This window comes from Pan paniscus, chromosome 4 (assembly GCF_029289425.2).
Source record: "Pan paniscus chromosome 4, NHGRI_mPanPan1-v2.0_pri, whole genome shotgun sequence".
Taxonomy (NCBI): Eukaryota; Metazoa; Chordata; class Mammalia; order Primates; family Hominidae; genus Pan; species Pan paniscus.
The window spans coordinates 104,933,041-104,960,372 of record NC_073253.2 but is presented as its reverse complement, the minus strand read 5'-3'; the positions used below and the strand labels follow the sequence as shown (position 1 = coordinate 104,960,372).

The window sequence follows — 27,332 nt, the reverse complement described above, 5'->3', positions numbered from 1 at the left end:
AGCTTGGCCTGTGAGCCATGACCTCAAGATCATATCATGTTCTCTGCCCTCAGCAGTTAGTGGAAAGTACATATTTGAAAACGAGGCCAGAAGCCAAATAATTTTGTCCAACTTTAAAATATTTACCCCTTAGGATCCTTCCCCCAAAATCCAGTTTCTGGTCTAAGGCATAAGGTTAAACACAGCCTTGCCCTAATTTGCAGAGCCAATGTGAGTGAAACACTCTGAGTTTAAGAAAGGCAGAAGTCCTTTCCAATGCTGGTTTTCGACTCCATTGCCCTCTATAATAGCGCTGTCCAAGAGAAATATAATACAAACCAAATTTTTAATTTTCTAGTAAAACAAAGCAGTTGAAATTAATTTTAAAATTTCATTAATCCAGTATATCCAAAATATTATCTTAACACATAATCAATATATAAATGAATTAAGATATCTTGCACACTAAGTTTGAAACACTGTGTGTGTACATTACACTTACAGCACATCTCAAGCCACATTAGTCACATTTCAAGTGCTCAGTAGCCACATGCAGACAGGGGCTTCCATACTGGAAAGTACAGCTCTAGAATATTTCCCTTCCCTCTTGCAAAAGGATATTAAGGAAAAAAAAAAAAAAGTCTAACCTTACTTTGTACAAAATCTATAATGTACAACTGATATATAATAAGAACATGGATTTTCTTGTATTCTCCAAAGGAAGGTAAAAAAAAATCTCTGGCAAAATTTAAACCTTTAAAGGTTTTCAACTATTACAGAAAATAAGACCTGAAAAGCATACAAAAAGACTGTATTCACGTAAGTATAAAATAGTAAGATAAACTGAGAGAAATAGAATTATGGAATTTTATCACTAAACAGAACATTAATGTTCATGTGACTAATCAAAATACTTTACAAAAAGAGAAACTAGAATCCAAAGAGTTTAAGCAACTTACCAAGTCAGAACAGACATCAGGTCAAATCTTAAAAAGAACAAAAAGAAAAAGGCCAGTGATTATTAACGAATGTATACATTACCTGCACATCTGAATTGTGACTTCCACTTTCTGAAGCAAACAGACAGTCTGCAGTGTCAACTGAGAGGGATAATTGTGAGGGCAGAAGATGTGAGCCAGCACCTTGGCTGAAATTGCTTTGTGAACTTTTCGGACCATCCTCCACAGACTCACTCAAATTGATGACTGAGTCTCTAATATTTGAGATGATCTCATTATTCTCAGCTAGCAAACGCTCCAAATGGTCTATTTTTTCTTGCAACATTGAGAGCTGGCCCTACAATAAAAAAGAAAAAGGCAGCTATATGAAATACTAATATAGATCTGCTGAGGCATACACATTTTTTGTTTTTAATTATGTGGTTGCCTACGAGGGCAGCCACTCACCCTTCACTTTCCACTTTTATAAGTGGGATCGCAGAAAGCATGAACAGCTGGCAGGGTTGAAACACCAATTTACAGCAGAAAATCTTCTCCGCGGCTGCAATCTTTGCTTAATCATATTTTAAGATGTGCAACAGAAAGACCAAAAATATTTTGGGAAATATTTCTGTTCCCCCCAAACTCAGTCCTAAAAGATCTTTGGGTCCCTGGAATCACTGTACAACAGCATATTATATTCAGGTATGAAATTTTTAATTTAAGTATAATTGACTGGAGTTACTCACAAGGGTCAAAAAAGTATGAACTTGAAAAAGATCATTCCATCTCAATCCCTTAACACTAGTGGATAATCCTAAATAAGAAATATCATCTATGGAAAAATCAATTAGTCAATTCAGCCATAAGCATGAACATCTCCCAAGTAACCATACCCTAAGTCATTCAGTCTGCTTTTGCTATACTGTGTGTCTTAAATTTTTTTCATTAATCCTCACATTAAGAGGGTTGCCATCTCTGTAACATAAACCTCGTTATACAAAATAATACCTCACCTTATGAGAGCAAGGACAATCTTTACCTTGTTCACCCCTATATCCTGGGTTCCAAGTACATAGAAGGTACTCATTTATTTGTCAAATGGCCCTCATATTTCTGAAACTCAACAATAATTCTTTAGTGAATGGCCACTGTGTCAGGCATGTATGCTAGGAAGACATGCATAAGATACGGGCCCCTGTCTTTGAACACACAAGGTGATGTTATAACTAGCAAAAGCCTCAAAAAACCCACATTAAGGTTTTAAAAAACTACATGCATGGTGAACAAACAACTCTGGATACTCATTACCAGGAAATAACAGGAAAGCAGAAAGGAAAGAAGGAAGAAGGGAAAAGAGAAAAGGATAGAAAATATCCAAACGCCCAAAAGTAGGGGACTGGTCAAACGATAGATTCATTATCATGGAAGGGATGTCAGCCACTGAAAATTTAGAAATATAAATTGTTTTAAAATAGAAATGTAAGGAAAGGTATTTTCAGAAGATAAAGTAAGGAAAGGTATTTTCAGAAGTGGTGAAAAGGCAGTTCAAAAATAGTATGTATGGCATGATATGCTTTAGGAAAAAATATGAAAGACCATATAACACACAAGATATAAGGGTTATACTCACAGGTTATTGGTCAGTTCAACAAGGGGAAAGGGAGAAGTTAAGAGACTGAGATCTACCAAGAAAAGGCCAATCATTTGAGCAAACTATGCCAGAATTGGCAGAAGTCCGAAGAGACTGCAACAGATTTTGGAATTAAAAAAAAAAAAAGTAGCCAAAATTAGCAGCAAATCACTGGGGGTGGCAGTGGTTGGGGGCAATACAACACTAGGGGTGAATATCTACAGCCTGATGTTAGAGAAGAAAGGAGCACAAGACAGCCATGTACCTTCTCAGACCTGAAAGATGCTCTCACAGGCCTCTCTACTTAGAAGCACATAACAGAAAGAGCCCTCTACACATTAAAACTATAGTCCTTTAAAGGCAATTGTCATCTCTAAGATGGGGTGGGGTGATAAGTCACCACAAGATAGAACTCTAAAGCCTGTTTATCAGCATACACAGAGACAAGAAAAAGTTTTAGCACAGGTCCCATCCTGAAAGACAAGCCCCACTGCACCAGTGAAAGGCAAGAGAGGGAGCACACATCACTTTACAACTGGAAATGGCAAAGCAAACGGGAGATGAGTGCAACACTAGTTCAGGGCTCAAATAGAGAAGCTAGTTGAACCATGTAGATTCCAGATCCTCAGAGCTGTCGAGTAGTATCGTCCTATAAACCTTTACACCCTTCTTTGTAAGTGCACATCAACATTGGTTACGAGTGATTCTCCATGAAAAGACCAAAGGGGATCCCTTGGCATAACCCAAAGTTCAACCCAAAGAAGCTAAAAATATTTGAGTCAGGTACACAGTTGATGAATCTGTATATATTTTCCTAAATACATATGCTATCAAAGGCTGTCTGAAATAGGGGAAATGCTTTTCTTCACTTATCACAACACCACAGACTGCAGCTTTTGAAATCCCTTCTGATAGATTCTGTTGAATAATTCCAATACTGAAGATACAAATTTACCACAGCAGGTAATGGTAAATCAAGTTACTCTTATTACAAGCAGTATTAGAACATGTTGATTCATCTCGCCAGCAGTACAGCTACACATCTCCATAAAATAAAACATTACCTTAATCTAAAATGCCATCATCACAGAGCTTTTAAAGATACCACATTTTGTCCGGGCACGGTGGCTCATGCCTGTAATCCCAGCACTTTGGTAGGCCGAGATGGGTGGATCACCTGGTCAGGAGCTCCAGACCAGCCTGGCCAACATGGTGAAACCCCATCTCTACTAAAAATACAAAAATTAGCGGCTGAGCGCGGTGGCTCACGCCTGTAATCCCAGCACTTTGGGAGTCCGAAGCAGGCGGATCACCTGAGTTCGGGAGTTTGAGACCAGCCTGGCCAACATGGAGAAACCCCGTCTCTACTAAAAATACAAAATTAGCTGGACGTGGTGGCAGGCGCCTATAATCCCAGCTACTGGGAAGGCTGAGGCAAGAGAGCCACTTGAACCCGGGAGGCGGAGGTTGTGGTGAGCCAAGATCACACCATTGCACCCCAGGCTCGGCAACAAGAGCGAAACTTGGTCTCAAAAAAAAAAAAAAATAGATAAATAATAAAAAAATAAAAATTAGCTGGGTGTGGTGGCATGCACCTGTAGTCCCAGATACTCGGAAGGCTGACGCAGAAGAATTGCTTGAACCTGGGAAGCAGAGGTTGCAGTGAACCAAGATCGCATCACTGCACTCCAACATAGGCGATAGAGCGAGACTCCGTCTCAAAAAAAAAAAAAATACCACATTTTATCTTAAACTTACAATATTATAATACTACAAACTTAATACATGAGTGCCCACATTTCTCCAGATCTTTCTGTACTTTGAGGAAAAGATCATTTTAGAGCCATATACACAGCAAAACTGCCTATAGCTCAACAAGTACACACTGAATAAGAAGACAACCCTTCCTGGGAATATTTTTATTATGGCTTTGGTCCCATAATCCATGGATAAGAGTATTATTCAAAATAAACATTAGTTAGAGGAGACAGTTCATGAAAAAAGGATCCTACTCATTTAGCTTTAAAGATATCATTAATGATCAGTACCTGGAATTCTGTACTGAATTAAGTACATGGAGAAAATTATGGCCTAGGGATATATGCACACAATGGTCTAAAGAACATCATTTTTAAAATTATATTATGCAGTGGAATAAAGTCTCCTTCCAAATAGGTGAAATTCTTGAAATGAACACCCTCATAAGCAAATTCTGTACATGTGACAGAGAAGAGTGGAATGACCTTAAAAGGATGCACTTGTAGTCTGCATTAAAGAAACAGAAATCATAGATAATGCTTCAATTATGCTGAGAAGTCAAAGAATACTTATAGTAACATTGAAAAAGACAATTTTCTGTAGGGCAAGAAAATCACTTATGAGAAAACTACTTTATTCTTTGATTTGCTAATCAGTTCTACAGGGAGGCCACAGCATTGCACCGCTCAGGAGTGGGGAAGGAGGTCATGATATTTGATTTACTCCGCTTTTAGCGAAAGAGAAAAACCAAGCAAAAAATCACATATCAAATACCTTTGAGAGAACAAACTTAGAGTCTACCACAAGGTAGAACAGGCTCAGTTACCACTCAGTCCTATGAACAAAATCAATCAATGTGTATCTACAGCTAAATCCGTAAATTTATTACATAATTATTTGCCTCAAATAGGACACTACCCGCTGGGTATTGGCCTCACTGTGATCCTTCCAGCATGGCTGAATCTGTGTATCTTCTCCTGCCTTCCTGGAAAACTGTGTGCCTTTCCTTCTCCCTGCTTCAAAGGCCAACCCTCTGCCGAGCAACAATCCCATTTATCTCAACTGCTCCAAGGCTTTGTTCTTTGCCCTTTTGATTAAACCCTCTCAATATTGCTCAATCAAGTTCCACTTCTAAAAGCAACTCATTCTCAGTAATGTAACATGTTCTATTAGATCAAACTATACGAAATTGCCATTCTCATAGGTAAAATATAGTCAAATATCACCAATTTCGTAAGGTTGAACTTAATATTTATTATATGCTATATACATCTAAAAAAGTCAAACTCCTGTGCTTCCACCCTCCTGTGCTTAACCCCATGTGATGGTTAATTTGGGGTTCAACTTGACTAGATTAATGAATATCCAGATAGCTGGTCAAACACTGATTATTCTTCAGGGCTTCAGTAGGCACTGGGCCCATCCTTTATCTACTCAAAGTGAAACCCAGGTGGTTTAGCAATTGATTAGAATTATTGAGCTGCCCCAGGTGTATCTGTGAGAGTGTTTCCAGAGGAGACAGTGTGTGAGTGGACTAAGTGGAGAAGATGTGCCCTAAATGTGGTAGTCACCATCCAATCAACTGGGAGCCTAGATGGAATTAAAAGGCAGAGAAAGGGCAAATTCTCATCCTCTCTCTCTAAGAGCCTGGCCGCTTTTCCTCTCCTGCCATTGGATGTCAGAACTCCAGGTTCTCCAGCCTTTAGACTCCAGACTCACACCAGTGGTCCCTGGGCTCTTGCACCTTCCACCTTGGACTGAGCTCCACTATTGGCTTCTCTGGTTCTAAGGCCTTCAGACTTAGATTAAGTCCTGCTACCAGCTTCTCTGGTTCTCCAGCATGCAGATGCGGATGGCCAATAGTGGAACTTCTCAGTCTCCATAATCAAATAAGCCAATTCTCCTAATAACTCCCTTCTCCTGTATGTGTGTGTGTGTGTGTGTGTGTGTGTGTGTGTGTGTGTGTGTGTGTGTGTGTGTCCTATCAGTTCTGTCTTTCTGGAGAACCCTGAATAAAACATCTTACATTCCCATTCCCCTCCAGGGCCCCACCCACTTCATGTACCGGGATTATCAAAAGTTTCTCTCTACTCATTATCCCCCTTCCTTACAAACTCCCATTCATTCATCTGCCCATTACAATCAGCATCTGCTCACCACTCCACCAAAACTGACCTTGTAAAGTTCCCAGAGGCTCCCATGTTTCAAGCCTGATGAAAAGCACTCTGCCCTTACCTTATCCATCATCTCAGGGAGTATTAGGCACAATGGAGCACTCCTTCCCTCTGGAAATGTTTTCTTTACTCATTCCCAATACAACATGCCCTAGGTTTTCCTCCTGCCAACTGTTTATCAGTCTCCTTTGCTGGCTCCTTCTCTCCCAAGCTCTAAATGTTAGAGCACCTCAAGGTTAGCTTCTTGAGCCTCTTACCTCTCTATACTCTCTTACATGATCTCATCCACTCCATGATTTAAATTCCATGATGTCTCCCATATTTGTATCTCCTGCTGAAACCTCACCCCTGAAAAACAGACCCATATATTCAAATACCTGCCTGATGCCTCAAATTGGCTTTCAAACTTAAGTCCAAAAATCATCCTCCTCAAAAAGACACCTACAGTCCTCAGATCTCCAGTAAAGGGCTTTAATCTCTACCTAGTTAGGCACCCTCAAAATCAAAACATTGTACACCACAGTCAGTAAGGACTGAATATCTCTTTCTCTCAACTTAGCTTCACCTTCATCTTATCTCCGTTCCAAGCCAGCTCCTCCCCACCCTACCCTAAAACCTTTGTACATGGTCTCTGTTTACATAATGCTTCAACTCTCATGCCAAACGTCACCTCTGCATAGCCTTCCCCAGCCAGTCTAAAACAGGCCTCCTCATGTTATGGTTTATCTCAATTTATTTCTTGTTTCCTCCACAGTGTTATTACAATTATCTATTTTATTCATGTATTGCTTCCCTCTTTTCCTCACTAAATGAATCCCTATATTGACAACAGGCACCATAGCTGTTTTACTCAATGTACTGTACCCTGATGCCTACCTACCTAGCACACAGCAGGACCTTAGGTATTTATTGGGAGAAAAAAAGGAAGGAAAGAAAGAAAAATGGCATGTAACATTTTTTTCTAAGTATTCAATGTTTTGGCATATAAACCCACACCAAAAATAATACAAATAAAAACAAAACACACTATTTTTGAAGAAAGAAAATCCAAAAGAAGTCTTCACTGCATCCCAAAAAGTAGGTAAGAATGGGAAGGAAAGAGCTAATTAATAGGGTGGTTTTCATGGGCTGTTTGGGAAATAACATAGAATGGGACCCACATTGGCCACAGGATGACAACCATGACCTGGTGAATAGAATACAATATGTGGCTCCCTTTCTAGAGCAAAGATTATGGATTCTGTACAGTCCAATCAAAAGTTTTCCATTTTCACTACCATCACTAACCTGGTTCAAGAGACTATTATTTTCACCTCTTGTGGGGAGTGAAGGAAGTTTGGAAAAAGAACCCCAAGATAATTCTGGACTATTTCCTATCACGGTAGTGATATAAGATCTGCACTCAACCAAATCAAGTTTCTAGTTATAAGAGCTGTAGAAGATATATATGTTTATAATATACCCACCAATAGCAGCATTCAAAAGAAACAAAACTTTACCCCAAAGTGTATGCATGTATCTGAAACTTAGGATCTATACCACCTTTCATTTGCGTTTTTTTTTTCCTTCAAATCTAATTGTGTTAGATTCAACATATCACTCCAACACATCAAGTTCTTTCTGGACTCTGATTATGTCATCAAATGTGCCCACCATGTAAGAGCAAAGATTACCTTTATCTTTAATGACATCCTTCACCAGATAAAGGTGGAAGCAATTCAGCTTAATGGCTAAGCATTGGCTCCTGTTCAGGCTATCTGGCTTCCAATACTAGTTTCCGCACTTATTGGCCATGTGATCTTGGGGAAGTAACTTAATCCTGGGCCTCAGTTTCTATGGGCAAAATGCAGATACTAATATCCATTGCTTGGACTGGCTGTGAAAGAATTTAGCACAGGACCTGCCAACAAGTAAGCAGTGAAGAAAGTATTATTGCAGCTGCTGCTACATAGTAAAAGTATGGCTTTTGAAAAATCACTTTGAAGGGTACTACAATATGCACCTCCAGATAGTATGTGTCATAATTAAGAACAGACTCTGAAGCCAACCAAAATTTGAATTCTGGCACCCCTACTTACTGGCTATGTAAGTCTGGGCAAGTTCAAAGTTACATAACTTCTCTGTGCTGCAGTTTCCTCATCTGTAAAATGGGGAGAATAATACCTAACTCATAGGGTTGTTATGAGGATTAGTTAGTATATGCAAGTAAATTTAAATAGTGCCTGGTGCAGTAAGCAGAATAATGTTTAGTCAAAGATATCCCTGTCCTAATAATCCCTGAAATCTGTGAATACCTTACCTTACATGACAAAAGGAATTTCACTGATGTAATTAATTTTAAGGCTTTGCAGATGGGAAGAAAACCCTAGAATATCTGAGTAGGCCCAATGTAATCATAAGGAAAAGAGGAAAATGGAAGAGTCAGGCCAGAGAGGGAGATGTGAGGACACAAGAAATCAGAATGATGCTATGGCTGGAAGGCAGCCTTGAGCCAAGGAATGCACTCAGCCTCCAGAAGCTGGAAAAGGCAGGGAAACAGATTCTCCCCTGGAGCTCCAGAAGGAATGCAGCTCTGCAGACATCTTTATTTTAGTCCAGTAGGGCCTGTTTCAGACTTCTGACCTAAAGATCTGTATGATAACACATTTTTCTTGTTTGACGCCACTACGTTTGTGGTGATAGCAGCAATAAGAAACTAATATACTTAGCAAATAGTTGGCCCTATAAAAATAAAGCTTATATTCTTATGCTTAGTCCTTTTTAGAGAAATTCTTGCCCAAATCTCCATCATCAGAGCTGGAGAGCCATGACCCTAAGGAGCTGTGAGCCCAAGCAATGGAGGGTGAGGCCGTGCAACCTCATAAACTGTCTTCCAGGGGCATAATTTGGTCTAATAAGGCTCTACACCTAACTTTGAATAAAGGAGTTAAGAAAAGACAGAGTCACCCTTGATGGTTCAAAGTAATTTTCAGAAAAAGCAGCATCAACATCTTTATCTTAGACTGAGTTTTAGAATCAATCAATTAAAAAATTTTAAGCCATTCTGGAGCCACAGTAGGGCATATGGAGTAAAAGACTGCAGTTTGCCAGGTAAAAGCCATGGTAGCTTGGACAGGAAGGGAAGGAACATGAAAGAATGACAAGAAAGATGAGTTAGGAATGGGAGGGGCAGGAAAGGAAAAAAAATTGGCATTGAGTTTTTTGCTAGGGCAAGGGGGAGGATTATGGGTGGCATTTTAGAGGAACAGGCCCACAAGCCAGTTATTGGGGAGGAGACAGAAGGGCAAATGTTATATTCTGAAACTATTAGATAGCTGAATGGTGGTGTCAGTGAACATGCAAGTCTGGAACTCAAGAGAGAAGTCAGGGCTAAATATATAAACTTGAGTGGCCAGAATAAATATGAATTTCAAGCAATGGGAACAAATGGGATTACCTAGAAAAAGCGCAGAGATCTGCCTTTTATAATTTAAAATGGCTCACCAGGCGATTCTCACACATCCCCAGTTAAGAAGCGCTGCATTAAAGCTAAATATAGGAACTGCGATTTGGTAAAAGAGAGTCTGTATTTCCAGCAGGGGTGTCAACGTTATTGCTGCAGTCCCTGGTCAGTCAACCACTATTCAATCTCTACAGAAAAACCCTGCCTTTAGTCAGATCTCTGGAACTTAACAGGAAGGCTTTTGGGCTTGATAAAATGACAGGTAACCCTCCAAACGCCCACTCCACCCCTTAAGATGTGTAGTGCTGAGGCCAAAAAGAGTGTGAACTGGGGCTGTGGCCACGATTCTGTATGTATCTCCACCTGTCTGTCAATGAGCCACAAGCCAGTTATAAATAACCTTTTAATTGTATTTTCCAGACTCAGAGCTTAACATGCCTGAATTTCTCACAAATTGTGGAATTTGTCTTTGTGCAGCCACTTGTCCATTCAAAGAAATAAATGCCCTCACGATGTGAGCACAAAAAATACGTAGCTACAGAATACCTTACCAAATTGCAGAAGCAATATACTCTTTGCCCAGGCAAATCATTTTTCATAAATCTCACACCTGCCTAGGTATGACAGTAACAGAGGCTGCTCAGACGCAGGTAAGAGTGCCAAATGACTGTGAAGGGAAAAGCTGGGACTCCAAGCCCAACATCCCTTGTTCTGGCGGAGCACTCAAGGGACTCATGACTACTGCAGCTGGGCCACCAACTTAGTAGCTGCCAGAATCACTACACAGGATCCAAGCCCTGACCTCGAATAATAGCATCTCATTCCCTCACCACCCTCCTCCAAAAATGTGGTCAGGACTCCAGTTGCTGACGTTTTCTACAGGTTCCAGGAGACAGCACCAGCTCCACCCTATGAGTTTCCAGATGTATGTTTAGATTAGAACCATATGGCCCTATCTGCACCAGCCCAATATGGCTGCACAGAAACTACCTCCTGTTGAGGCAACATTTTAGACATCAAGCTATTACATAAAATGAGACTATGCAAAACAGATAACCACTTAAAAGTGAGTGGAAGAAGGGTGTATAACTAGGGCAAAATGTGTAGATTATAAAATTTTAATAAAATGCAGTTTTATTACTTACAAATCCATTTAATAACCGCAATTAAGTGGCACTAAACATATTAACTGTTGACTAATAGAACTCTTTCTTTAATTCAGCACTTCCCAATCTGTTCTATGGAACACTATTCTTTGCAGGATTTTTTTTTTAAAACCACACCGACTTTACTTCTAAAACTTATTTTTAATTTATATTCTTATGCTTAGCACTCTGACAGAATCTGTCAACAGTGTATCCCACCCAAGAACTTGCATGAAGGTTCATGTGATATACTTTCAGGCCTTAACAATTCTCAGCTAAACAGGGTCATGTTGTTAACACATCATATAGGCAATGGTTGCTGGTCTATGTTGGTAATCTGTCTTACATGTTTGACAAATGCTTATCTTTGTACACAAGGTTATTAGGCACTATCCATTTATACTACCTAAACACATTTACCATGAATTAATGCCATGTATTGCATGTTAGGATATGCTAACAAAAGTTCTGTCAACATCTTATAATTTTAAACAAGTAATTTTGACAAACAATTTCAAAACAAAAAGAAAATAATTGTCAGTAATCAACCTAAACAGTGTTGGCCTATTAAAATAAATGCAACTGACATGTCTGAGGTCGCTTTTCATACAGAAATAGTTTTGGAAAGCCTCTGAAGGCAGGGTTGTATTAAGTAGATAATCAACCCCCCTGCAACCTTATTTATACTAATCATCTCCTGAATAAGTCCCTTCTATTTCTTATTGACAGGGGACAGGTATTTAGGCAAGTCTCATCTGAATTATTATAAATTCTGAATTTCCAAACTACTCTTTATACAAGCACTACAGACTCTAAAGTTTTACAAATTCTTTCCTATTGCCTTTCTTTATAAAAATCCATCTGTAACAACTGGTCTACAAGGGCAAGGTGAGACACAGTAAATACCACAGAAGCAACAAATGCAGTAGTAAGACATAACATAATACATAAAAATACAATAACAGCAAACTTCTAAATATCATACCATTGGTTATCAAAGATGAGTTAAGGATACAAATTTCTGGAGTTCTTCTCAAATCTCTTTTGTTTAAAACAATTATTGGTTGGATCTTCTACCTAAAAGTCGCAAGAAATATCCTATACATCAAGTGTTGTTATTTGACCCTACAAATTTTCCAGAGGTAGCCCAGGGTCAAAGACAGTTTTTACTTCTCCAGTTCATGGGGTCACCTACCAGCCCAACAGAAGGGGGTTTTTCTTTACTATCAACAAGAGGCAGTTTGGAGGGTATTCTCAGAAATCTGTCTGACTTTCAGAACAACCTTCAAACTTCAGCCCCCTATTTGGGGTGTTGCATTTTGATCCTTAATAAATCTCTCTCTCCCTCTCCACCACCTGGCTGCCCATCCTCCCTACACACACAGACACACACACACACACACACACACACACACACAATTTATGTTCTGTCTTAACCCAGAAAAAAAATAATTTAGTCCTATCATTTGTGCCAAAGATGAGAAGGGTCTTTTTTAAACTCCTACTAAAACGCTTCTTTGAAATCCTTCCTTCTGATCATCTTATCTTTTCTTAGGTAAGCTGATCCATGAGCTGCTGGTTTCTGACAATTTGAACACAAGCTGCTTTATTTCATTAACATCTGCTACAAAATATTCTTAATGTAAGATGTGCAGCTTTTGGTTATCAGAAATGTACTTGGCCCTGCCCTCACTAAGCACAGTCCCCAAGTGAGCTCATTCATTCTCGGCTATGCTGATGACTACCAGATCAGCATCTCCCTTCCCTGATCTCTCACTGGCTTTCCAGCCCACTTGGTTATTTCCACTAACATCCACGTCATCATAAATGAAAATGAACTTGGCTTTCCAGATCAGCTTGTCCCTATCTCCTTCTGCAAATAGTACAACCAGTCTCCAACACCCCAATGGAAAAAGGTAGGAGAAATTTTCTGATTCAAGCCACTCATCATTACCCTCGATCAAACCTGTTAAAAAGCTTTGGTCTTTCTCTTTACAAAATGTCTCCACATTTTTCATCCTCCCGATTCTAGCCAATTCAATACTGGTACAGGGATTTACTGCCTTATGTCTATATTACCTCAAACAGATTCTCAGCTGCCTTCCTACTTGAATCTTCCTACACACAGCTACCAGAATAATCTAGATTGAATATTCTCTTAGCTCCTTTCCAGGTCTGAAATTTTCTACAAAATTAATTCTCTCACACTGCTTTTCTCAAGCAGCTTCCTGGTATATTCAATAACTTGGAGTGATTCACTACCATCTAACTCATAACTCTTCAGACAAACTCTCAGGGCAATTTGCAATCTGATCCTGAACTACCTACAGTGTTTTCCCAACTACTCTTCACAGGCACCAAAGATTCTAAATCAAGCCAATCTCCTCCAGGATTCAAAGCCTTCATAAGCACCGTACTTTACACTAGCAATTTTCTTTCTCCCTTCAAAGTATCATCCCATAGGAAAAGCTTAGCTTCTTTACCCTCTCCTTTAGTCAACTTAAGCCAGGCCATCACCAAAACTTGTTTCTGTTTTTGAGTTCTCTTTAAGGCCTTTGTCTTTATATCAGGAATGTAAAATACTATCATTGACTCTTGTTTTAGTCTTAGCTCCTGTATTCCCAGAACCTAGAACAGTGCCTGCTACATAATAGGTACGCTACAAATCTCTGTCCATTGGTAACAACTAGCATTTACTGAGCACTTACTATATGCCAGGCAACATTCTAACCTCTTTAACTTCTAATGAATAATAGCACTTAACTGTCTCTAATAGTTTCACAAACGGCAGTTTTGTTTCCCTAAATAACTAAAAAGTTCTTTCAAAACAAGTAACATATGTCTACCACAATTTCCATATTACCTAACGCAGTAAATTTTCAAATATATGCTGGATATGGGTATAGTACAGTGGAAGGCCAGTGAATTATAAGTCAGGATGCATGTCCCAGGTATCCTGTGACTGGGCAAATTGCTGAGGTCTAGTTTATGTGTGACTCGGTGCCCTTATCTGAAAAATCAAAGACTAAAAATTACCTGACCTGGAAGGACCCAGCCTACTCTACAATTCTGTGCCTGAATTTTTCATATGTATGACTTTTCTGGAATGCTGGTGACTGTTAAAAGAATGACTGCTTCACTGGATTCTAAAAACACCAATTCAGGACTTTATGTAGAAAATGATTCTAAGAATGATTCACATTCTCAGGCTTCAATGTTCCGATGCTCTACAGGTAAAATGTTACCACCAAGGCCAGGACCCATAAATGCCACATTCCTCTACATCTGTGGTATGAAGAAACAGAAGGGAACTGCTGCAAAGTACATCTTCAGCCCCGAAGTCCTCACCCTGAAGGGAAAGGCTTCTCATCACAAAGGAAACAAAGCACTATCAGTTCTAGAAGAAGCATGGCAGTTTGAGTAAACAGTAATTGTGAACGACCAAAAAAAAAAAAAAAAAACCGGCAAAACTTCATACTTTCAATCCTGAGTAGGCACAAGGGACCAAAATGTTGGTGCATAATGAGTTGTAAAATGATTTTTTAAATAATGAGATTCAAGAGACAGGAATCAATAACTTCTATTTCCTCTGACGCTAACAAAAAGGGAAAGGAATTAGAAATAGACAGAAAAAACAAAAACTACATATAAGGAAGTCATGGTCCAGAAGTTAAGGAAACTGAAATATAGCATGATTCTCACCAGCTGGAATATAAGAGACTCCACTTGCTCTAATGCTCAGAATATTTCCTTCAAGTGGCACAGGTGTAATTATCAAGATTATCCCTCCTTCTTATCAAGCCAAACTACCTGACATATACTGCATGGTATTTAATATCATAAAATTGAAAACACTATGTATTGGTTTTCTTTTTTTTAACATTTTTTATTTCTTTAACTGACAAATAGGATGTGAGGGCGATCTGGCTGCGAAATCTGTCACCCCATTGATCGCCAGGGTTGATCCGGCTGATCTGGCTGGCTAGGCGGGTGTCCCCTTCCTCCCTCACCACTCTATGTGAGCCCCTCCTGAAGCTGCATGCTCAGTTGTAGAGGATGACCATCCCTGATGGAGGACGGGTCTTCGGTCAAGGGTATACAAGGAGCTGCACTCCCCTGCTGGAACCTCCAAACGAGCTCTCTTTAACTGACAAATAAAAATTGTATATATTTATCAAGTATATCATTTTGAAAAATGCATACATTGTGGAATGCTAAATCAAGCTAATTAACATATGCATTACATCACTTATTTATTCTTTTTTGTGGTGAGAACACTTAAAATCTACTCTTTGCAATTTTCAAAACTACAATGCTTTATTATTAATTATAATCAGTATGTTGTACAATAGATCTCTTGAACTTATTCCTCCTACCTAAAATTCCGTATCCTTGTTTACTGGTTTTCAATTTTTGTAACCAACCTATAGTCAGAGTACATAACACATTCAGTCACAGAATGAAATGTAGATGATATAAGGTATGTTGATGTAAAAAAACTGATGGCTGAGGGAGGGTGAGAAATGAGAAGGAAGAGAAATTGAGTGGGAGAAGGCTGAGAAGTACCAAATTCCTTGACTGACAGAGTGGGGAGTCACTTTAGGCCTAAAGTTGATGAATCAAGAAAACAAATGCAATTACATCATTGAAAGCTGTTAATGTATATCAAACAGAAATTGAATACAAAACTTTTTTAAAAACTGGGAAGAGTAAGGGGTATTGAGTTAAATTCTTCATCTCTTATAAAGGGAAACAATAGCTCAAAATTGGAACAAAAATCAAAACAGAGGTATATGCATATATTTAAAGAAGGAACCACACATGGAACATAAAGAAATGGTCAGAAGTGGGACTCAGAGAAGAGTGGACTAAAGATGGGGAAAAAAGGGAGAGGGATTCTATTGTCAATGTGTACCTTTCTATGTCATTTGAATTATTTCTATGTGCATTTATACCTTTTACATGTTTAAAAGAAAAAAAAAATCATTGGTAAAGTCCCAGCTCTCCGGACTCCTCACTGAAGCCAATGAAGTGCACCAGCAAGAACATAGGACAGGGTCAAATTTGGAGTCTTCTCTGCTCTTGGAAAAAGCATTTAATTTCTCTGGACTTCCAAAGGCACCACCTGCAAAGGAGGCCAGTGGTAAATCCATTTACATGTGAAAAATACACAAATGCATACATTTTTAAATGCAAAAAAACAAATACTTAAAAAACTCTACTTAACACTAACCTTAATACTACTCGATGAGACGCATTACCCCCATTTTGTTCGGACTAAGAATATTGCAATTTAAAGATGATACTAAAATCTGTGAGGACACAAATGGGGTGTTAGCCTGTGTCACAGCAAAGAAAGTGACATATAATCTTTAAAAGTGAAGAAAATGATGAAAATTAGCAAGAACTGCTCTTTGATAAGCAGAAGAGCAGGCCAGTACCTCTGCTGACAACCTGAAAGTACCCTGCCTCCAAGCTGAGCAACGCTCAGGATCCCAGAGACTGGCTGAGTTCCATCTTCTATTTACAGCTTATGAAGAAGATACCTATACCTGAGCTCTCCCTTCTCAGGACTAACTAACCCAAGCAATCAGACTGGGCTCAGAATTAAGCCCATCTGTGAATTACAGCAGATCCAAAAAGTCATAAAGTCATGGTTTTCAGTCTTGAAGCTATGGATCAATTTTGCCTAGTTCATGGCCCAGAACCTTCCTTCCCAGAGCAGTCCTACAGTGCAAAACCTTCAGGTGAAAGAAGAGAAACAAACTTATCAAGCATGTCGATGCTCTAGCATCAAAGTTCCCCAAGGATACCTGGAAATCTATGAAACACGTAGATAACACAAGTTTTAACCCACTCTCTAAAAACACAAAGTTTGACCAATGCTTATCTAATAACCAATTTACGAGAATTTTGTTTGTCTTTAATTAACTCACATCTACTTTAACAGATCTAACAATACTATTTGCCTCCAATATTAACAATAGAGAAATATAGTTTAAACTAGGGATTGGCAAACTCTGAAAAGGGCCAGAGAGTAAATATTTTAGGTTTTGTGAGCCAGTTTCTGTCTTAACTACTAAACTATGCCACTGTTGTGTGAAAGTGGCCAGAGACAATTGGTAGATGAATGACCATGGCTATGTCATGAAACATTATTAAACCATTTAAAAATGTAAAAACCATTCTTAGCACATGGCCCTATAAAGACAGGTGGCAGACAGATTTCACTCATAGTTAGCTGACTCAGCAGAGTTCAAAACCAGAGGCCTTGGAGACAAAAGAAGGAAGATTATTTGTCAAGAACTTCATTCTTTCCCTAACCTCCCACCTCCATCCCACTTTCGTAAAAAATGCTATTTAGAGGACAAAATGAAATGATCAGGAGGAAAGTCTCTATCCACTCTCCTTATTTTCCAGTTTCTTTCCCTGCTTTTTCTCATCTCAAGAAGATATTTAAAATGTTGTAACCAGAATCATCAAAATTAACAGAAATAAAAACAATACACTGAAAAGTAAACAGTCTGCCTGAGAAAACTGCAGACATTTCAAAACATTTTTGCAGACAATTTTTATACTATCTTATTAATCAATATATCTTATCTTCCTATGCTAAGAGGAATAAATCTGGATAAGTGCCAACCTGTAATTCAGCTGGAAGAAAGTAAAAGATGATCTATTTACAATGACCTGACCCTAATGTTTTTCTCAGAATACACACGTCCAATTGGAAAAGAATTTTTTTACGTTCCATTATAAGAATCTTCCATTTTTTCCTTCAACTTACCTATGAACATAATCTATCCTTGAAATTTTTTGTAACATACTACAATCTAGAATCCTAAATGTGTAAATGAATTTCAGGCATGCTGAGAAAGAAAAGAGTTCACCCATCAAAAAATGCTAATTGGCTTTTTGAGCTTCGGCCTTTTGATCAATCCTTCCTAAAACACAGAAGTGCTAATGACACGTACTGGGTATAAAGAAGAGGCCACAGCCAACACGGTTTCAACAGGGATGATTCCCACTCCCAGAGGATATTCAGAGCAGTGCCTGGAGACATTGTTGGTTCCTACAAGTAGGGGTACAGAGAGAGAACGGTGATGTTGGCAGATATCAGGTAGACAGCAAGGATGCTGCTAGATACCCTACAACGCACAGGACAGCCCTTAACACGAAAGAATTCTCTGGCCCAAAATGTCAACAGCAAAGAGGTTACAAAGCCTGGATAGAGGCAGCAAATGGTAGAGTATGTCCAGTTTTAAACTAAAGTACTTTAAAGTTGATCTCTTCTTTAGAAAACAGTATGTTAGATTTAGAAATTTAACATTAAGATATTTAAGAGATACCAACCAGGCGCAGAGGCTCACGCCTGTAATCCCAACATGTTGGGAGGTCGAGGCGGGCAGATCACGAGGTCAGGAGATCGAGACCATCCTGGCCAACATGGTGAAACCCCGTCTCTACTAAAAATACAAAAATTAGCTGGGCATGGTGGCGTGTGCCTGTAATCCCAGCTACTCGGGAGGCTGAGGCAGGAGAATCGCTTGAACCCGGGAGGTGGAGATTGCAGTGAGCTGAGATTGCACCACTGCACTCCAGCCTGCCGACACAGTGAGACTCCGTCTCAAAAAAAAAAAAGATATATACTAGATACCTACTATCCACCTGTCTGCATAAAATATAATTACCTTAAACAGGGCACTCTTTCAGAAAAGCTATGATATGACCTCAAGTGACAGAGTTCATCAAACCAAATGATTTACTTCCTCCCTATTATAGGCACATTTAGCTATACTCACTAAAGCACTAGATGTGAGCTCCATTTCAGTACAATTAATCCTCAAACCTGTCTGAATTTAAAAATGGTTTCAAACTTAAAAATAGCAGCTTGGCTTGATAACTGAAACAGAAACCCATTTTAGTTAAAATGTCCTACTTCCTCTCCTGATTAACCTACTAATAACAACTGAGAAGCAAAAATCACTATTTTAGAGTTCTTCCTCCTTGCCTTAGTTCTGCTCAAACTTTTATAAAAGCTGCTGCTATCAGGAACTTTTACCAAGACAGAAGGGATAAAAAATGCAATAAGGCCTTTACAATCCAGCAAACACAGGTCATCAGAGCTGCTAAATATCCTTTCATTTTCTTAAAGATTACAGAAGTTGGAGAACAAGGGAAAACTAAGACTCCTGAATGCAAAAAAAGCTAAGAATAAACCAGGTGATCAGCAACAGCTAGTGAACCACTCATTCCAGGAAACTCTCAACACTTCAGTCCTTCAAAAAAGACTAAAGTTTTCAGTTATCACAAAAAGCAATAGCTGACTCAAAAACAAATAAAAGTGGTCATTTTAGCCACTATTTTGCCCACAGCCCAGACAGCTCTTAATGCAAATTAAAAGCTAAGAGAGAAAATCCCCTTCCAATAATACAATTGTGACATCTCCCTGACAAAAATATTTGTTTAGTCCCTGATAACAGTATTCATCTGGGAACAACACACCCAATTCAATTTAAAAAAAACAAAAAACAAAACATAAACTACTATCTTCAGACCACAGACAGTCATGAGTATCTGGCCCAGTTGGTTTACAGGAAATAAGTTTGGGTCTTAGTGAAAAATGCTGATCAGGAAGAGACCCACAGGGCTGTTGGACTGAAGAGGAGTTAGAGGACACCATCCTCAAAAGGCTCTAATGTTTGTTCTTGCATTCCTAAATGCTGGATGCACTATCAACGTTCCATCACTTCCCAAAAAGCACAGATCTCAGCATTATATCCCAGAAAATAAGACAATCTCCCTCATACAAACGTGAACAAACCCCAGCACCAAGTGCTATTGTTTATAAATAGACTGCACTCAAGGAAGGGGAAGGAGATCATATTTTCCTTATATGTCATTCTTAAGTAAGATTTACAGATTTATGAAAGCAAGAAAAAAACTGGGGAATCAAAGTCCTAGTTATATGTATTGCCATGAGTCAACTTTCATTAATAACATCTACTATGCTGGACTCTTAAGTACTACTGATGTAAAGTATGTAAGCACATTTCTGTATGTGTATTACAGTAAGTTAAAAAAAAAACAACACAAAAGGCAACTGGGAGCAGTGAATCACACCTATAATCCCAGCACTTTGGAAGGCTGAGGCAGAATAGCTTAAGGCCAAGAATTTGAAACCAGTTGGTCAACATAGTAAGATCCCGTCTCCACAAAATAAAAATTTTAAAACTGGCTGGGCACAGTGGCATACACACCTGTAGTCCCAGCTACTCAGAAGGCTGAGGTGGGAGAATGGCTTGGGTCCAAGAATTCAAGGCCACTGCAGTAAGCTGTGATTCCATCACTGCACTCCAGCCTGGATGACAGAGCAAAACCCTATCCCAAAGAAAAAAAAAAAAAGGTATACAAGTTCTCACCTTCTAATGGCTTTCAATCAAATGCTTATTTAAAGGCATTCTCACTTTCTCACTTGATAAATGTTACATAGGCAAAAAGATAAAGTTTTAACTTCACTTTCACATTTTCCATCGGAGTCTCAATTTCCATATTTTAAGAGTTAATATTAATCTCTACGGTCATATGCTACACTAATTACTTAAAAAGTGATCATTTGTTATACAAAACCTGACTCATTAATTTACTTCTCCAGATCCAAACATCAGACTAATTAATAAGACAACCCTATTATACACACCATAGATAGTAAGCACCTTGTGAAATCTGCTTGTACGAAGTGATGACTAATTTCAGGGAGACCTTAACAAAGTTTCTCCTTTCCATCTGCTCAAATTCTTCCAAGTTATCATAAAGCATTTTCAAGACATTAGTCTCTGACCAACCTCTCATTCACAGTGGAATTTTTATTAATTTTCTTAGCTGAGATTTATTAACCCTGAAATATACACACAAGTTTCAACAGATTAGGCCCCCTGTTGCCTCTAGTCCTCCAAGGAATTCCTCCCAGAAGCAGAAGCAAGGCTTCGGAGTGCTTCAGGATAGACTTCCAAAGAATATCTCAGAGGCAGGCAGCTGTTCCGGGGTGAGAGAAACTGGAGCATCCTCGGCCAGCCCACTCTTGCCCCAGAGTCCAGCCAAATGGTGGAAAACACAGAGTTGTGAGAGAAGAGAAAAAGAACAAACCCCCCCTCTCCAAAAAAACAACAAATAGATTGCTCTCAATCTAGGATGGTCTTTAAAAATATCTTGTTTACAAGATAGACCTAAAGCCTAGTGAAGGTTCCGTATCAACTGAAATCAACTAAATGGGCAATTTAGAGGAACCCAATACCTATCTAAATAAACCGTTCTACTAGATACCAAAAAATGACACATAGTGACCGACCTGCTTGGCTCTACTAAAACTCAAGAATTCAATACCCAAACTTGCCAAAGAAATGTATTGCAACCTCCTTTTGCTATGTTTAGTATTATTAAGAATAAGTTAGAAGCAGTGAAAAAAAAAGAATGAACTCAAGTTCTGGATGCTGGACTACATAATGGTTTTCATTATAATGTTTAGCTCTGAAATGAGCTCAAAGACATTCTGGGAAGGTATAAATCTCTAGCAGTAAATGCTTCGGAAAAAGGACCATATTCATTATGGCTTCAGAATAAAAGTTCCTTTAGTCATAAGCTAAGGTACCAGAGAGCAACATGCTCTATATAGGGGGCAACCAACCCCAGGGCCGTGGACCTGTTAGGAACCAGGCCACACAGCAGGAGGTGAGTGGCATAGCAGGTCAGCAAGCATTACCGCCTGAGCTCCACCTCCTGTCAGATCAGCAGCAGCATTAGATTCTCATAGGAGCACGAACCTTATTGTGAACTGCGCATGCCAGGGATCTAGGTTGCATGGTCCTTATGAGAATCTAACGCCTGATGATCTGAGGTGGAACAGCTTCATCCCCAAACCATCCCCTGAAACCCCCGACTCCCCCCATCCCCACCCGTCTGTGGAAAAACTGTCTTCCAGGAAACCAGTCCCTGGTACCAAAAAGGCTGAGGATCACTGCTCTATATTTTACATCAGATCTTTCCATAAGCAAATGGCAGCCTAAACAGTAGGCAACAGATTCCTAAGAGGCAAGACAACTTAGTGGCTGGGAGCCTGGGCTACAAAGGCTACCTGTTCAAATCTCAGCTTGCAGCTGTGTGATCTTGGGCAAGCTAATTAATCTCTCCGTGCCTCAGTGCCTCAGTTCCCTTGCCACTTAACTTTTACCCTGTAAGATACGAAGCCTAATGCCACACACATAACGGTTAAGCTTACAGAGGGGTCTTAGAATGTCTATCTGCTTGAGGATTCAGTGGCCGTCCAAGCACTTAAAGAATACCTTCTTTCTGCAGTGAAAATCCAGTACAGAAAATCTGAGAAAGGCAATCTTAAATACAAAATGTTCCACCTCCCAGTTGAGTACCAACAGCCTTCCCCTCCAGCAGCCACTTTCACCTTTCATCAAATGCTTTACGCTTAAAGCAGAACTTCAGCCTCTCATTGAGGACTAAGGATAGATATTACAATATTGGAATTAGCTTTGCCTAAGATTTCTCAGGAACTGAATGAGTCACTCATGTCTTTAGATTCTAAACAGAGAAAATGTCAAGGTTGCCAGAAAACCCAGGTCCAGATGTTTGCATAAACCATTTTCAAGTGATCATCAAGCCAAAGCCAAATGACATTATTTTAGAAAACACTTTAAGTAAAATATATCACTTTTTATGATTTTCCTGTAATGGAGGAAAATCTGAAAATGAGGTTACTGGCGGGAAAAAAATTACAGTAATTTCAACCCCAAAATTACACAACATATCAAGCTAAGCTTAAAACTCCTTACCTTTTTCCAACTGTTTTCTTCAACCTCATCAAGAAGCACTGGACAAGCTCTGAGCTCAAGATTTAAAGATGCCCTCAGTGCTTGTTTCTATTTTCTCTGTCATACTACCTAGGGGAAGCAGAGGCTTTTAAAATTTTGATACATCTCTCTGCAGCAAGATTTTTAAAACCTCTCACCGACAAAACATGTTGAGTGCTCTGTATTGATGACAGCATCCATAAAAGGGTCTTTTTTCACTTTCAAAATAATTCCAGTGAAGTTTTTACTTTAATCTCAATTAAATTCAAGCCATTTGCTCTAGCATAACACAAAAAAATGGCAAGGATATTCTTTGGTCATTTAAGTTATCACAAAAGAGAAAAAAATATATAATATCAACTTCACGTCTAGGCTTCTCTTTCTCGTAAGTCAAGTAGGAATAGTTAGATTGCCCTGTCAGGGTTTGAGTTCTTCAGGTTCATTCGTTACAGAGCACACTACACAATACCCAGTTTCACCGCAATTTCTGAAGTGCACAGGTTATATTGGCAAATAACTTGAAACTGAACTCGCACATGCCGCGCGGTGGGTACCCTTCCAAAGGGAAAAGACTGTGTCCGCTTTGCTTATTTTTGGTAACTTTAAATAAGACTTTGGATGGGTCGTCTTCCCAACTCATTTACCAATTTAACCACTGGACGCAGGACTGAGCGCCCCACAGCTTTCGGCCGGAGTATAACACGCGCTTCCCCACTCGGTTCCCCCTGTCTGCCACAAACAAACCAGATGTAATAGCTGAAGAATGACGGCACTAAAATCAACCTAGAGATTCACATCTAAAAGGGCCGCAACACGAAATAAACTTCTCTCTCTTCAGAGGCAGCGGGGAAGAAAAAGAAAAAAAAAAAGCCTAGGTGGGTTCGGTTTGATCCATTTCCGCGACTCGGTGCGCTCAGGGGGTCTGGGCTGGTGCGGGCGGCTTAACCCTGTGAGAGCCGAGAACGACCCCACCGCGATACGCGGGCCCCGGGCTGGCGGGGGGTGCCTCACGCCGCGCCCGTTCCCCCGCCAGCAGGTGCCCGAAGCCACCCCAACAGGCCGGGTGCGAATGCCGGAACATGGCCACTTTCCTGAGCGGGATGATGCCGCCGCCGCCGAACGCCGCCCAGCACTTTGTTAACTCGGCGCGCCCGGGCGAGGTGGCTCCCAGGAGGTGATCATTGCCGTCCGAGAGCTACAGAGCCCCTGGCCTCGCCCAGCACGGGTGTGGGGCCGCGGCGGGAGGAAGAGGTCGGGTAGCAGCCGCTAACCAGGAGCCCGCACGCCTGGCCCCTCGGAGCCCCGCGCCCCCTTCCCAGGTGCTTACCTGAGGGAAGGAGCCCTCGCGGCGCGGGTTCCTGGGGTAGTCTAAGTGACCCCGGTCCAGCATCAGGTAGAGCGAGAAAATCACCACACAGAAGATCGCACTGCCGAACACGGTGAACTGGCGGCTTAACTTCATTTTCCTCGATAGACTCGGGGCCAGGACACTGTCCTCAGCCAAAGGAGACAGCGCACTGTGGACTCCAGGAAGCAGCCGCCGGAGGCTCCCTTCTCCCGGGCTGCGCGACCTCCGCGCTCTCGGATGCGGATGCGAGTCCCCGCCTTGCTCCGCACCTAGTCTCCGGCGCCACCACACGCCCTTGGCCTTCGCCCTGGCCTGCCGCCCTCTCCGGGGTCGGGCGCCCCTCTCGAGGCGAGACTCGCCGGCAACTGGGAAGGGGGGCCCCCACAAACTTGATCGCAAGCTCAGCGCCGACCTCCGGCAGGGCGCGCGGGGCAGGCGGAGGAGAGGTCGCTGCCCGCACTTCCTGCCACCGCCGCCCCAACTGAGTCGGCAGGAAAAGTTTTCTCGACGAGGGCAGGCGTGTCCTCCTCACCCAGGGGAGGCGCGGGTTCGGTAGCTCCCGGGCCGGGGCCGCGCAGCTAGGTCAGAGAAGCGGAGGGGAAAGGAACAAGATCGCGAGGAGCCAAGCCCTACAACTTCTGGGCGGGACGGTCGGGCCCGCCCCCGCGGCACCGACACCGCCCCCGCCTACCCCGACTGAGCCCCTTCGTGCTGCTGCCGCCGCCGACGCGGCGGCTGGGCCGATGTGCACCCCGGACTCCGGGGCTCACGGATTGATGAGTTTCCTCAGAGCTAGCGTCCGCTCGCCAGCCTCTCCCGCCCCCTGCCGCCCCTACCTTCCCCCTCCCAGACCCAGGCTCCGCGGGGAGGCGCAGGGGGCGGGCGGCGGCAACGCGGAAAGAAGGAAAAGGAGAGCAGGGAGGAAAGGACCGTCCCCGGAGAGAAGCCCGCTCCAGCTGCAGCCGCTAGCCCCCTCCCTCTTTCCCGCCCCACAAACGCGGAGATGGCGGCGGAAGCGGCGAAAAGAAGCGCCGGTTCTCCAGCGCCACTTGGCGCTCCAGCACCGCCCGCCACGAGCAGGAGGAGACAGCGGCGGCGCAGCGGCCGCTGGGTCAATAGGCGCCCGCAGCCCCTGAGCCGAGCGGACGGCTGGCCCCGCCCCCTCCCGACGCTCCGAGATGAGGGGGCGGGCCCCACGGCGCCCAATCACAGCGCGTCGCCCGGCGGGCCCGCCCCGCGCCTGCCTCCCAGTGTCCCGGCGATAGGAAGACCTCACAGGGCTCTTGTGACCTGGCAGGCAGCTTTCTGGGAGTTGAGGCCTTCGGGGGCGTTCAGACGCCAGCACCCCCATGTCCAACAGGGGTTGAGCTTACACCCCACTTCCCTTTGTTGCCCAGGTTTCCTATCCTAGGACACTCGGGCCTGGCGTGCCTGGAAGAGTACTTGGTGAAGGGCTGGAGGAAATGCAAGAGAAGAGGGCTTGCACATTCTCTTCGGGCTCACTATTTCCTCTTTTGGTGACAGCCTGTTAAAACCTGGGGGAAAGGAGACTGACAAAGGGCCGTCCAGGCACATGTAGAAACACTGACTACGAAATCCATGAGTGTAATCTGAGAAGTGATGCTTCTGTCAGTTATTGATTTATTGCCTCTCAGCTCCAAATTCGCCCTTTTTGACTGCACTGTAAAAACGGATCTGAGCCTTTTAAACAGTTTTTCGTTTGCCTTCTGGGACTGAAGCTTTATCAGTAGAGGGCGCTGAAGAGACATTACAGAAAAAAAGGATTTTGCTTCCTGATTTCTGTGTATTGATAAGCTTTTGCAGCATACCTGGCTTTCTCCACTGCCAAGGTCCTATAGTGCTCAGTAACTAGCAATTTCCTCTCACATGCCCAACTCTAGGAGCTTTGTAGAGGAGGTGAGACACTACGCCATGAATAACTTCCCTGGCACCCTAGAGGCATTTGCAGCAAGTTGCAGAGGGCACATCTTCCACAAGCTTTGCAGACGTAGCCCAATGGTGACTTCTCTGCCATTCAGTGAGCCAGGTCATACCCTCTCCAAAAACGTCTAGATCTTAGCCCTGGGAGGAATTGGGGAGGTTCTTCATTGGGCACTCTGTCTCTCAGCCCAAGAGTTAGTTATAAGGTTAGCTCCTTATAGCTGCTGTTGCTATATTCTTTAAAGTTCTCTTCTTGCTAGTGAATCCTTCATTACTCTAATCCTCTATTATAGTTAACAATTCTTTTTATTAAGCCTTCCCTGTCCCGGGAGTAGTCCCAAGAAATAGACCTGCAAAGATGGGATTAAAGGTCAGTTTGATTGAGGTTTTGAGCTTCAGCTCCTTGCCAAAGGGAAATGTAATTCATGACATGCTGGGCATCTCAATTAAGCAATTACCTGTGGTTGATCCTGATGAAGTGCCAACTGAGGCCTGTGCCTTGGGGCCCCAAGTGGCTGCTACACTTGACTGCTATGGTTATAAAGATGACTGGAAAGACTGGTGTGGGATGGATTCTTTTGCGTGCTTTTAGTGGTTATAAAGAGAAATGACAAGCACAGGTTTTTTAACTCTCAGAGTTATGGTATGAGAACCAGAGATATTCTGTAGAATTCCAAAAGCTCTGGTTTATTGTAGCAACAAGAATTATGCTGAGAATCAAACAAAATTTTAATTTTCATGTTACTGAATTATAACTGCTATTAAATTCACACATATTCTGAGTTTTTCGTGTAAAATGGTGTTATTTTTTAATAATGGAATCTCAATACTTGAAATGGGTTGGACCCAGATGAAACCGACAATCTTAAACACTCCAACTCTTTCTCTTATCAGTGGAAGTAGGTTGCCCTCCAGTGTCTAAAGAGACTAGCCTTGCTTGAAAACCTTGACTATAGAGGATGCCACTATCTAGATGGGCTCCCTGATTTCAATGGGGATGACACGATCTCAGAATAGCAGAGGCCAGGCAGCACATAACCAACAAAGACAAGGTGGGCGCACATCTACCTTAAAGGGCAGCAGGAAATCAGACTGCCTTGGCTTACGGAGCTGCTC

At 41.6% G+C, this 27,332-nt stretch overlaps 2 protein-coding genes across 2 annotated transcripts in view; one reads left to right on the top strand and one right to left on the bottom strand.

Moving 5' to 3' along the window:
- MAN2A1 (mannosidase alpha class 2A member 1) overlaps positions 1–25,450 on the bottom strand; it is a 184,949-nt gene extending 159,499 nt beyond the window's left edge. The window contains exons 1-2 of the mRNA XM_003826756.5: positions 24,255–25,450; positions 1,021–1,275 (exon numbers count right to left, since the gene is read on the bottom strand). Of these exons, the coding sequence (XP_003826804.2) occupies positions 1,021–1,275; positions 24,255–24,389 (390 nt within the window). The 5' untranslated portion in view covers positions 24,390–25,450. The remainder of the gene's footprint in view (positions 1–1,020; positions 1,276–24,254) is intronic.
- LOC129397802 (uncharacterized) lies at positions 25,019–26,998 on the top strand. Its single transcript, XM_055112525.1, has one exon. The coding sequence runs from the start codon at positions 25,019–25,021 to the stop codon at positions 25,409–25,411; it is 393 nt and encodes a 130-aa protein (XP_054968500.1). The 3' UTR covers positions 25,412–26,998.
- Positions 26,999–27,332: the final 334 nt, after the last annotated feature.